This window comes from Rhyacophila brunnea, unplaced genomic scaffold (assembly GCF_057557595.1).
Source record: "Rhyacophila brunnea isolate RB1 unplaced genomic scaffold, BYU_Rbru_1.0 scaffold_2, whole genome shotgun sequence".
Lineage (NCBI taxonomy): Eukaryota > Metazoa > Arthropoda > Insecta > Trichoptera > Rhyacophilidae > Rhyacophila > Rhyacophila brunnea.
The window spans coordinates 36,248,622-36,261,191 of record NW_028232859.1 but is presented as its reverse complement, the minus strand read 5'-3'; the positions used below and the strand labels follow the sequence as shown (position 1 = coordinate 36,261,191).

At 31.4% G+C, this 12,570-nt stretch overlaps 1 protein-coding gene across 2 annotated transcripts; it reads right to left on the bottom strand.

The window, feature by feature from the left end:
• Positions 1–3,824: 3,824 nt before the first annotated feature.
• On the bottom strand, positions 3,825–12,555 carry LOC147072259 (guanylate kinase). 2 transcript variants are annotated; one of them, XM_085946297.1, is made up of 5 exons: positions 12,328–12,555; positions 11,732–11,999; positions 6,523–6,746; positions 5,854–5,961; positions 3,825–5,321 (listed from the first exon to the last, which is right to left on the bottom strand). In XM_085946297.1, the coding sequence occupies exons 2-5, from the start codon at positions 11,986–11,988 to the stop codon at positions 5,302–5,304; spliced, it is 609 nt and encodes a 202-aa protein (XP_085802423.1). In that variant the 5' UTR covers positions 11,989–11,999; positions 12,328–12,555; the 3' UTR covers positions 3,825–5,301. The 2 variants fall into 2 exon arrangements, with proteins under 2 accessions (XP_085802423.1, XP_085802422.1); XM_085946296.1 differs by having other exon boundaries at positions 3,867–5,321; positions 12,119–12,555.
• Positions 12,556–12,570: the final 15 nt, after the last annotated feature.

Below are 12,570 nucleotides of genomic sequence, written 5' to 3'. Positions count from 1 at the left end.
TAATCTAATAGAGCTCTTTTAAGTGATAAAAAGTGTTTCATTCATGTTTTAAAAGCTAAGTTTCGTAGTCACGGAACGGAAACTTATTATGCCCAATTTCATAATAAAAATGATATAAATATTGTATTAATCAATATTTTGCTGAAAAATTGCTATCACCAATTCAGCAATAGAACAAGGAATCTGCTAGCTATATAAAAATGGTTAATTTGAGTGAAAAAATAATATTACCCAAATTTCAAACATGTACAAACTTTGGCGAAAATGCCCCTATGCTCTTGTGTAACATTTAATTTGAATGCAGAGGAACATAATATAATATTGTGATATTGCATGTATTCCTCAAAATCTATGGGACAGATATAGTGCGAAATCTTTACGATGATAAGCGGCGACTTGGAGAACTACATCCCCTCCTCTCGCATTTCAGTACTTTTAATACTTCGAAATCGAAAAACATAGATAAGATTCAACACGAGCGCCGCCGCCAGGTCTCACGTTAAAGATTTCGCAGTCAAATATTGAATTTTTTTTTTTGATTTCTCGACAAAGTTTTTGATTCAATAGAATGACCTTACTGTTCAAGTAAAAAAAAATAAAAGTTCAAAAACTATAATGTAATATATCGGTACAAACTAATATAAATTAATTAAATAAATTTGAAATCTATTTTCAAACATAAAATCAAAACACTGAATACAAGAAAATGTAAATATATTTTGTCAAGTCACTCATTTTCGACAACTGTGTTTGATCAATCTTTCTGGAATGAATGATCGCTTATCGTTGCAAGCTTTGAAATATTATATCCTATAACATAAAATTATCAATAAATAGATAAAAAATATATTTAAAATTATTGTAAATACCTATATTTCTGGTCGAAAAGAGGACGCTGAACAATACATAATAAATATTAAGCACAAGCTGGTTGTGAATATATGTAGCGGTTTTATGACAATGTTATCAACTGGCTACATACCATCAATAATTGAATATAAAAAAAATGGTACAAAAGAGTTATATAATATATAAATGTTACAAAAATGGCAAATATACTTAATCGTAAAGGAAACTTATGTAAATTATTATGACTAAACACTTTTATGTAAGCAATATGATTTTCATAATATCTCAGAACAACCAAAGATGACAATATTCAGAGATTTGAATTTTTATGGCCATGTCTTGTTTTATTTTTGCAATATGACATGAATAATAATTTTATGAAATTATCTTAAAAACCAATATTATAATGTCGTTTTAGTTAGTAGATAACTAAGAAGACCTGCTAAGATTTTTTATATTGTTTGAATTTTAAAAAATCCCTTGTATATGATATTATCGAGATGGTAATATTAATATGCCTCGACAAAATCAACAGGCCAAAATCGGTCTCTTCCCAAATAGTGTCATAACTGGGAAGTTTCAACATACATACATACATACCTGGTAGTATCTGTTATAAATAAAACCTTTTGGAACACTAACTTAACTAATAAATAGAATAATGTACTACTTAACTGACCTATAGATAAATTATAACTATAGGTATCAAATAATAACAATTATAATAGCATTATTATGTAGATCATACAATATAAATTATAGCATCAGGGTAGTTATTTTCTTTATCAAAATAGTACAATTACAATTATTGTTTTTAGTTTTCACGCAGTCTTAGTTTTCTTTCATAATCATTGAACGATATAATAGAATATTTATAATTATCGATGAGGAGAGCAGTATTGTATCGTCGTGTAATTACAATATATTTTTAGATCATTTCTAAATAAAAATATTTGTACATTTTTTGGAATTAGGAATAATAAAAAATTCTTCATAAAATATTTTTTCATGTATGTATTATGATGGATACCTACTCAAATTATCTAGATTTTAAATCAATTTTAAGAAAAGTTCAAGTTAAGAGAAATGTGAAATGTAACAAACATTTTATTTTCTAGAACACAGAAGAAAGTCGGAAGATAATGCTGTGCTTGTTTGAGTAATAATTTTCATAAAAAATATTTAAAATTTTTTTAAATATAACCAAACAGTTTTCAATAATATAGATCGTAAAGAATTTGTCTTGGGAAAAAAAATTGTCGACTCCTCAGGCCTTCTTTTGTTTACGTTGATTTGTGAATTAGTGACATTGGATTTAAAAGAAAATTAGCAAACCTGCAAAAACTTACATTACAACAATTCAACTTCATTTGAAGAGGATGTCATTGAATTTGGACAGGAATAATTTATTATTCTGTCCCGTTCGTTTCAAACCATTATTTGGTAGTTGTTATGCATGTTACACTAAATGTGTGAAATTGCATATTACATGAAATCGGCAAGATTTTGCCTAATTCATGAAAAATGCAAGCCCGTTGCCTTATTCATGAATTGGGCAAATTATCTGCCGAGTGCGTGAATTCGGCAGGGTATGGAATTCTTAAACTGTCAACATGACAGTAGAAAAAGTAAATTTGATACGGATGGTTTTATTAGTTATAATTGGACATAATATAATATTATTATTATTAGGTTAGGTTTTGTAATTCTAAATTCAACTGAATGTCCATTTTGAGGTAAGCTAACAACAAACTATCAAATCATACTATCACAAATAAACAATCGACCATTGCCTGATACCCAAGCACGAATCAAATCGCGAAAATACCTTTTAGTAAAATTCTTCCGTTACCATATTATAGTTCTAGATTTTTTTGGGCATGGTAAATGGATATGAACGTCATTGTAATTATTGATTGGTATATTTTTATATAATCAATGACATTTGACACATTTGGTTAGTTTGATTAGTTGCAAAAAATACCACCGGAGCGCCACTATCTAATATGCCCAATGCATGAACTAGGAAGAAAAATGACTGCCGAATTCACGCACTCGGCAGATATTTTGCCTAATTCATGAATAAAGACAACGGGCTTGCATTTTTCATAAAATAGGCAAAATTTTGCCAATTTCATTTAATACGCAATTTCACACATTTGGCGAAACAGATATACTGGCCAAACATGTGATACATCATTGCGTAATATTAATAATTTCCATAATATTCTCCAGTAATACTGTTTTGAGACACTTATTAAAACCTAAAAAAGGTTTTAGAAATAAAATACATCATTTCATCACATTTCCACTAATGGATTACTTTCACTAAATAAATATGGTTTTTTTTAAATATGTAGAAAATGGTAAATACCGAAACTAAAGAAAATAATAATGTGAATGCAATAAGAGATTAAGAGATCTAGTGAAGACTTCGTAACACCGCCAAGCAAGTTGAAATAAAATATAGGCTAACTATACTGTCTTCATAATTCTGAGAACAACCATTTTTCAATTTGTCATATCCACTCGAATCGATTGCTTTTGATTGAGAAAAATTCATATAAAACATCATCAACAATTACAATAGAAACACCAGTCTTCTCTATTCAAGATTTTGTACTAAGCGTATTTTGGTAAAAGCAAAGTTATTATAAATACAATATAATATTGTACATATTATTATGTTAATTTATTACCAAACAATTAAAAGTGATCATGCTACTTTTAGTATGTACATAACACAAAACAAAGATATGTAGTTAGGCCTGAAAGTTTACTACTTTTAAAATAAATCAATATAAAAACCAATAAATAAAAAAAATATTTTCAAATACAACACAGATTTATCATTTCGTCAGGTACATAGGTGCAATTTGTACACTAAGCTGTTTACGGAACGCATAATTGTTTTGGAACCAAAACCCTCATTTCATAATATTGAAAACACAAACTACAAAATTGTCAATGATTCCACATGTTGTTAGAAACAGATTAAATTCAATTATATCATTTTTGATATTGATCATTTAAAAAATCAAACATAATGAAGACTTGTGTGGTTTTTTCAGGCGCAATATAAAGTAGTAGTCTTTAGTGTTTGAATGCATGAAATTTAACACCTGCAGGCCATACATTTTTTAAGTGCGGCACAGGTGTTAAATTTCGTGTTAATGGTAAACATAGTTGTTATAATAGGGCAGCAGTTATGGAAGCGGCAGTGCGGGATGGGCATTGTAAATAATTAAAGGTCAGCCTAACACTGTATTAATCTGTTTAATACGTTTTGCACTATTTACATGTCTCATGTAAAAAAAATATATGTATATCCGTTAATAATATCGTGTATCTGAAAAATCTTACAACCATTTTTTTTGTCTGCTCATGTGAACCATTATGACATGTAGCCTTGTTTACACAGTATTGTTTATTTAATTTAAAATCACACCCTAAGCTTTTGAAAGGAAATTCTTTCGCTAAAGTAGAATTTGAATTTTTTTTAAAACCGAAACCAGGATTTCGATTTTTACGTTATAGAAGTGAACCCGTACAAGTTAGATAGTTGGCACAAAGGAGGCCAAAAATCCATTTCTTGTTAATTAAATGAAAAGTAATCATTTTTCAAAAGTTGACTGCCGCCTTCACAAAGAAGATCCCAGCTGACCGACCGCTTTTCATAAAATAAAGAAACTATAATAAGAAGAAAGGAATGCATAAAATGTAAAATACCTGTTTTACGTTAGCCGATTTATAGTATTAGTATTGTAGACTCCCTCAATTAAACAAATAGCTCACATTGATATTTCACACAAGGGCATGACTGTGTTTCGGTATCATCAGACACATTATCCTAAGTTAATTATTATTCTTAATGTCTGGAAATGACGAGACCTGTGTTATAAATGACAAAATGTAGCAATAAGTAAAGTTTGGATCCTAAAACTTTTACCTTTTCCCCAAACTTCCAAATGCAAATTGTCTGCTAATATTTTCAAAACATCTTCAAAGTTTACGAATTGCTGACATAAAGATATCAGTTTTCCACTAGTAACTCTATTAAATTGCTGATCTGTCAACACGCAATGGTAATTCTTAGCAAACTGACATCATTTATGCGGTTTACTGGAATGTAGAAAGAAATTCTATAGTAAAAAAAATCATGTTTTTCCTTCAATTTAAAATTTTGGGTAATTATTAATTTCCAATTCTATACACGAAATTTTTATCCATAATAGTATTTTCATAACTTGTAACAGCAATTTATTGCAGACAACATTAATATATCATAGTATATTTGCTATCAACTCTAATACACTTATTTTCTGGGTGGGTGGGTGTATATTATGCACGGGTCAAATAACATTAAATAAGTCTACCAATTTTTTAAAACAGCTAACATGCATTTGTTAGGTCGGCTCATTGTTTTATGGCGATTATGAAGTATTCAGAGGTTCATTCCGCAGCCGGCTCATCTGGAGAAATAAGGAATGGAGGATTTCAATGTTAGTATGCACAATAAAAATTCACAATCAAAGCACAAAACACACGATGAAACGACTTTGTAAATTTAAAAAAATTATACCACATATTATTACAAGCAAACATGCAAAACCCACATGACCCGTTAGCATTAACAGACATAAGTATGTACATATTAAGAATTAAAATACTTTGGACGAAGTGTCATTGACGAATATTTAGTAAATATTACAAAAAAATCTCTATAAATAATGTTTCTTCAAGCCATCTTGAGACCTCACTCTTGAGTTTAGAAATGAATAGATATGATTTAAAATTGAAAACACGTTGTTCATAGGCATCTAGAGTAACTTTTGTTACCAATAGACAATCATATTTTTGGCGGATAGGAAACATTCCAAACAACAAAAATATGGAAACGCACTATAAAGATTTTGAAAGAAATTTTCCCTGCTACTATTCTCTATATTTAGCTTACACTGCGGGAAAAATATTCGATAAATTCCCATTACTTGAAAATTTTACCTTGCTTCTCTTGTTTCAGGTGGTTCTGCACAAATTTAAGGAAATCTGCATACGCTTTATCGACATTTTCATTTTCGATGATTATGTGGAAATTGTCAGTTATTTCTCCTGAAATGAAATTATAAAAGCTATTTTAAGAGATTTCATCTATAGTATAATAATATATCAATGTATTCAAAATTATATGTGACTAAACTTATTTACTTAAAAAATTGTGCATAGATTGTTTTTTTTTATAATACGTAATAAGTAGAGACTGGATTATATGCAACATAAAAAGCTTGAAATATGCATGAAAAATGTCAAAATATGCAACATTAAATAATAAAAAGATACATACTAATTTTTAGTTTATTTATTTCAAAATCAACACCTTGAGCTTCAAGCTTTTTAAGACTCGCAGGTATGCCAAAATGAGTGCTAATCACAGCTATGTTTTTTTTTTTATACTAGAATCGTTAAATGCTTCCTTGGACTGACCAACTGCCATAGCTTCTGCACTATCAAAGTCATTTACTACACTTTTGATGGCCTCGAAATATAAAATATAGCGAAAATATGCATCATCACTAGATTTTAGGTAAAATATGCAATAACCGGTGAGAATGGGCTAAATATGCAAATGCATATAATCTGGTCTCTAGTAATAAGTATGAGAGTAAAACAAACCATATTCCATTTCTTTGCGAGCTGTTTCCAACCTCTTTTGAAGTGATTCTTCGGTTTCAGTGTTTCTTGCCCGCAGACGACGTTCCAATTCTTCCATGGATGGTGGTTTCACAAACACAAACAAGGGATCCAAATCAGTGTTTTTTACTTGTTTCACACCTTCCATTTCAATATCCAATATGCACATTTTACCCGATCCTCGGACACTTTCCACAGCTTCTTTGCTACAAAAAAATGGGAAATTTTAAAAATATTATTACAATATTCTCTCCTGAGTGTACGTTATCGTGAAACCTTTTTTACAAAAAATTGTTGTCGAGCATTCACCCAACCCATTGGGACCAAACACAAACTTATGTAATTGCCAGACTGTTTCAGAGTTGAACACTACTGTTTCACTGCTGGGAGTGGCTGAGAATTTGTCAAACGTGGGAGATTATGACAAGAATAAAAGCTAGTACCTACCCGCATAGAATTTAATCATTTTGATATATTGATATACTTCCTCAATTCAAACATCATAATATTATTAATTGTATGTTCAATTAATTATGTATTGGTAATACAATATCTCAAAAAACATAAGTAGGTACTATCTGATACAATAATAAGAAACATTGTAGATTACCTATTGATCATCACACAATCTCTAAAAAAAAAATGGTTATTAACTGATGTATGGTATTGAAAAAAAAATAAGAAAAGAAGACTAGTGTGGAAGAAATTAGTTGGTTATATGAATAGGGCATTATCTAGCATTGTGTGAATATAATAATTGTTTCCTTTCTTCATTTCTTTCTTTGAAACATGTGTAAATAGAACCAGAATGAGAAAACACAGTTGACCTATATTACGATGTTTGTATTGCAAGATTAAAATAGAATGTAAACAGGACACACACACACACACGTGCAAACATAACTCACACAATCTACAACTCATCATGTAAACAAGAATGTCATGTTCTATAAAGTAATAAAAGACTCACTTTTCTAATAATAGAATATTAAAATTATGGATTTTATACATACTACACCATCTTATTATTTGTGGCCATGTTCAAGGCTTTGTTGAGGAGAGAATTCAAATACTTTTATATCATTTGAATAGATTTGGTATTATATTTAACATTATGATGTATAATATACAAGAGTATTTCTAGTAAAAATAATAAGCATTTTGTTAGCCATTGATCTCTTCATACATTGTTTTATCCATCAAAAGACTGAAAATTCAATGTAGTAGGCAGATAGATACTATCTGAATTTCAAACATACTTTAAGGCAAATAAAATTATTGATTGATTTACAGACACCTGTAGATATAGACACCTGTAGGTATAGACATGAATGTAGCTAAAAAATATTTAGAATTTAAGTACAAAGTAACTGACTGGTTAATTTAGACACAACGGATAAGCTACCTAATTTCACATAAATATTGAAGAATGACCTATTGATTCAGTGTGACCCAAGGAAAAGTGGCAAAGTATGAAAGAGTCAGGAAGGCGAGGCAAGGTGGTAATAGTCATACATTTGAATATACAACTGATAAAAAATATTATTGATTGAATCAGCATTCACTTGGTTGAATTCCATTTTATAAATGATATAATTTATACTAAATTCTACAGGATATATAAATTATATTATCATTTGTAATATAAAAATATGATTTTAAATAATTCTTCTCTTTTAATTAACGGTTCCTGTGTATCCCTAAAACCCAGTCACCCTTGTCTTCCTCTCGAAACAATTTGACCAGGAGCCTTGGTGCTTGGCCACAGTGGTCAGGTGGGCAGCGGCGTGTACAAATCACACGTATAACCATGTGTGATATGCCCAAAAAAAGACACTGTCTATGAATATTTCACACACGGTTATACGTTTGAGTTGCGCACGCCGCTGCCGCGCCTCCACCCGCCCTACCACTACGTTCTAGCCAACGAATAAAAAAAAGAAAGGAAAATACTGATTCATTGCAGTATAAAAACGAGCAACCAAATTCGCCATTTTGGAGAGCGACGATTTTGCGTAAACAAATATCGCGTGGTCTGTACGTGTGCATAAACATAAATGTGTTTTGTGTATCACACAATTTTGCCTTTCTTCGTGATTTGTACATATGCTTATTCCTTCTTTTTTTATTCGTAGGTTCTAGCACTTAATGTATCAAAAACAAAAATAGATACTTTTATAGTAAGGGATGTGAGTGCGGAATAGGGTAGGTAGGTTGATGAATGACTCCAAATGATAATACAGATTGGCGTGTGAAATACAACAAACCCTGTTTTTATTATCTCCCACTATTAAAAATTGATACAAGATTGCATACACGTTAGTATTTATAGTTACTGAGTTTAAGTTGATAAATTGACAAGTAATGATTACGAAGATAGCGTTCTGAGAAAATTGACAGCTTGACAGACGTTGTTACGTTGGCAAGATCTGAATGACTGTTGAATAGTGGGTTGTACCCTTGATTATTTATATTATTTGAAGACAAAGGAAATTCTTCGAGGCAATCTCCTTTGTTTCTTGAATGAACTTGCCTGGGGTCAAAACGTCCAGACACTGTTTCCATTATTTGCAATCAACAGAATTCGCTTATAAAGTAAAATTCGATTGTTTGTGATACATTGTAAATCTTCAAATATTTATGAAACGTGCTTTTTAAATATTTGATAATTGCAGCATGCGTTTTTTCGTGGGGTCACCTTTTGACACAGATGGTGAATGCCCTGGCGATGCGTGTTATAACACTGTCTACATTTGAAATAGTACTTAACTAACATAGATTTACAATATATGCTTAAACCTGAGTTCTTAAATGTATGTACATAAATAGACTATGCACTCGGTGAGATCACGATGAGCGTCCACACTTTTCAAATTAGTGAAAATGTGTTTCGAGAGCCGAGGTACACACAGGTACTAAAAAGGTGATTGTCTTAGGGTTGAAAAGTTTAACAAAAGTAAGGGATTGCCACAGAAAACAGCGCTGTTTATTACATAATGCTCATCCAAATGAAAGCATATTGAAAACGGACACGGCATTATGGTTGCAAAATTATTAACACCTAATGTTACATTGTTAATTCAACCCATGGATCAAAGGTTATGTTCCGTAATGGCCTTCTTAAAAGCCCTCGTACTGAAGATGACGATTTGATTAAATTCTGGAAAAGAATCACAATACAGTACAAAATAAAGCCAATAACACTCGATCGATCGTGGAGAAAAATTCTACCAAATGTAGAAAGTGATTTTTTGGATTCTATCGAACCTGAGACAAGTGAAATAGTATCTAACATATGTCAGCTAATGGAAAATTTACATGGCTTTGAAAATGCTGATAGAGAAAATATTGAGGAGTGGTTAGAACATGATTCATGTGATCCAGGTTTTCAAATAATGAATGACGCGGAGATTATTTCCGATCTCATTCAACCAGAGGAGAAAGAAAAAGGGGTGAAAGTGAGGAAGAAGAAATTATCAATCGCATTAGTCACAACATGGCACTGACTTATATTGACACTTTATTGGAGTACATCGACCAATAGGAATTCCAATATAACATCTTAGGAAAATTCGAAATATTAGAAAATCATTAAAAGATTCTTGCAAACAAACCAATATTAGAGATTTTCTTAAGACAGTGAAACGGCAAATAATTTTCAAATATAGGTGTGACGAAATTTCGGACTGGCTGGCAATCGGAGAGCGAAAGTCGAGCTGTGAATACGTCAATTTGTTTTGTGATGGCGACGGGGGAATTAATTCTTAAATCGTGTAAAGATGATTAAAAACGTTACCCATTTACTTGAAAAAGAAAACATGTCAATGAATATATTATTATTATTAGTAATAGAATAATAAACATCACATTAAATGGACGCATGTTGACTTTTTATGACAAATTATGTTTTGTTCTGCACGCGTCATTTGCACAATCTTCGCGTCGCCGTGCCCCAGCTGAAGTATAGCTTTAATAAATAATGAGCATTAAACATGTTAAAATAATTGTCTGCTTTAGAAATGTATAATATGTAGTATTTTAAAAAGAAAAAAACCATAGTTCTGATTATCTGTGTTTTTCGTTTATCTGTATCCGTACTGCCTCTCCCCATCATTAGTCCGGATAATCGGGAGTCTACTGTACATCAAATCTAAACAAGATATTACGTACTACACACCGCTTTAATCAATGTTAATATGTTTTTTATTGCATTCAGGCCAGGAGTGATTGTTTTTGAAAAAGTGTATGCTTTGAGGTTTGAAGATAACAATAATTTTTTTTTTTTTTTAGAATTATTAATAACCATGTCCTTGCTTTTTCGTACAAGGTGGTTGTTAGTAATTTTGAACAATCACAAACACCCAGGCTTTGAGAAAAACACATAAATGCTTTTGTCATGACCGGGAATCGAACCCAGAACTCTCGGGTGGAAGGCCAGCGCCTTACCCACTGCACCACGAGAGCCGCCTAGATAACAATAATTGCACAGTGTAATGTAATGTATAGGCAGTTTGGATAATCCCAAGCGGCTAGCCCCGAACATTTTGTACATATACAATTTGCAACATAATAAAAAATGGTATGGAAAATGCATTAAATGACTAATTATTTGATATTTTAGGTATATCTTGTAAGTAAAAGTACAAAGGTGATCTAATTTTTATACTTATACTAAAACAGCACACTGGACCCTCTGCCAAACTCCCATGGCACACCAAGCATTGACATATTATTTAATCCGTGCGACTCCCTATAAACAAATAGTGCAACCAACACCGAGTTGTGTCGGCCAAACAAAAAAGTGACCTGGATATCAAATCCTTAATTAAACAATTCATTTTGAGAGTTGACTATCTCAAAAGTACAATTTGTATTAAATGTAATAGGTATATTAAATTAAATTAGAAAAAAGACACTTTGTGGGAGGTGCAAGAACAAAGCAATCACAAATGTTAAAATTAATATGTTATTATACTCTCTACAGTCTATTCAAATTCAACAGTACACTGGGATATTCGCGGCACACCTGTTGAAAACACTGGTATAGCAAAATGATCGATCCTATAAGTAAAACATTATCTTGGATTGTGCAAATTATTTTTAATCGTGTCATTTATTATTATTGGTCGGGTACAACTTACTTCACCGAGTCGATTAATTTGTTACATGCGCAAAATAGTAATTCTCTTACCTTGTTCCATACATGTTTCCGCTGAATGTAGCAGATTCAATGAAGTCTCCCTGTGATATTGCGGTCTTCATGGATTCCAAGTCAGTAAAATGGTAATCTTTGCCGTCCACTTCTCCAGGTCGAGCTTTCCTCGTTGTGTGAGATACACTGAAGCCAAACTTGCCGGGATACTGATCAAATAGACGTTTTATGAGTGTACTTTTTCCTGAGCCTGACGGTCCGCATAGTACAAGAGGACGAGGGCCATGGTGCACCATGCTGGATAATACTGAAACAAAAGTATTTTTAGATCCTTTCTTTGAGGAAGATTTTTATTTGTGAAAGTTAAATATTATATAGATACACTTATTCTGAGAAAATTGAAAATGTAGTTGAATGGGCACATACATCTGCGAATGAAATTAATTTTTAAAAATTGTAGTCTGGCTGCGACAGAAATGATAAATAAAGTCAACGTTGTAAGGTTTCCGATTGCCGGGAGTAACCATACAAATTACGTGCGACTTTTATTCAATTTGAAAAGGAATGCGACACATGCGTGAAACACACCGAAATTTCTATTGAAAAAATGTGACATGCGTCACTTGCTCACTTACGGCAATCTAACAAAAATAATATATTTTTACACTAGCACCAGTAACACGAGACAAATCCTAAAACAAACTGAACACAATATTTTCTTTTGTTATTAATCCAATTCGTATGACCGAGCGGCCAAAACTCGAAAATATTAGGTCGCAACTTGCAAAATGAAAATATTATTGTTTGCAGATTTTTTTTAAATTGTGCACCACGTCAATACCCATTGTTGACATGCGTTCATTGATCATGCATTGATC

Bases quoted from the DNA above. Each gene is read 5' to 3' on its own strand.
- LOC147072259 (XM_085946297.1), bottom strand. From the start codon at position 11,988: ATGGTGCACCATGGCCCTCGTCCTCTTGTACTATGCGGACCGTCAGGC. The intron at 6,747-11,731 runs GTAAGAGAATTA...ATTTTTTTGTAG, and splicing joins GGAAACATGTATGGAACAAG to CAAAGAAGCTGTGGAAAGTG. The intron at 5,322-5,853 runs GTAAAATTTTCA...TTATTTCTCCAG, and splicing joins CCTGAAACAAGAGAAGCAAG to ATGAGCCGGCTGCGGAATGA.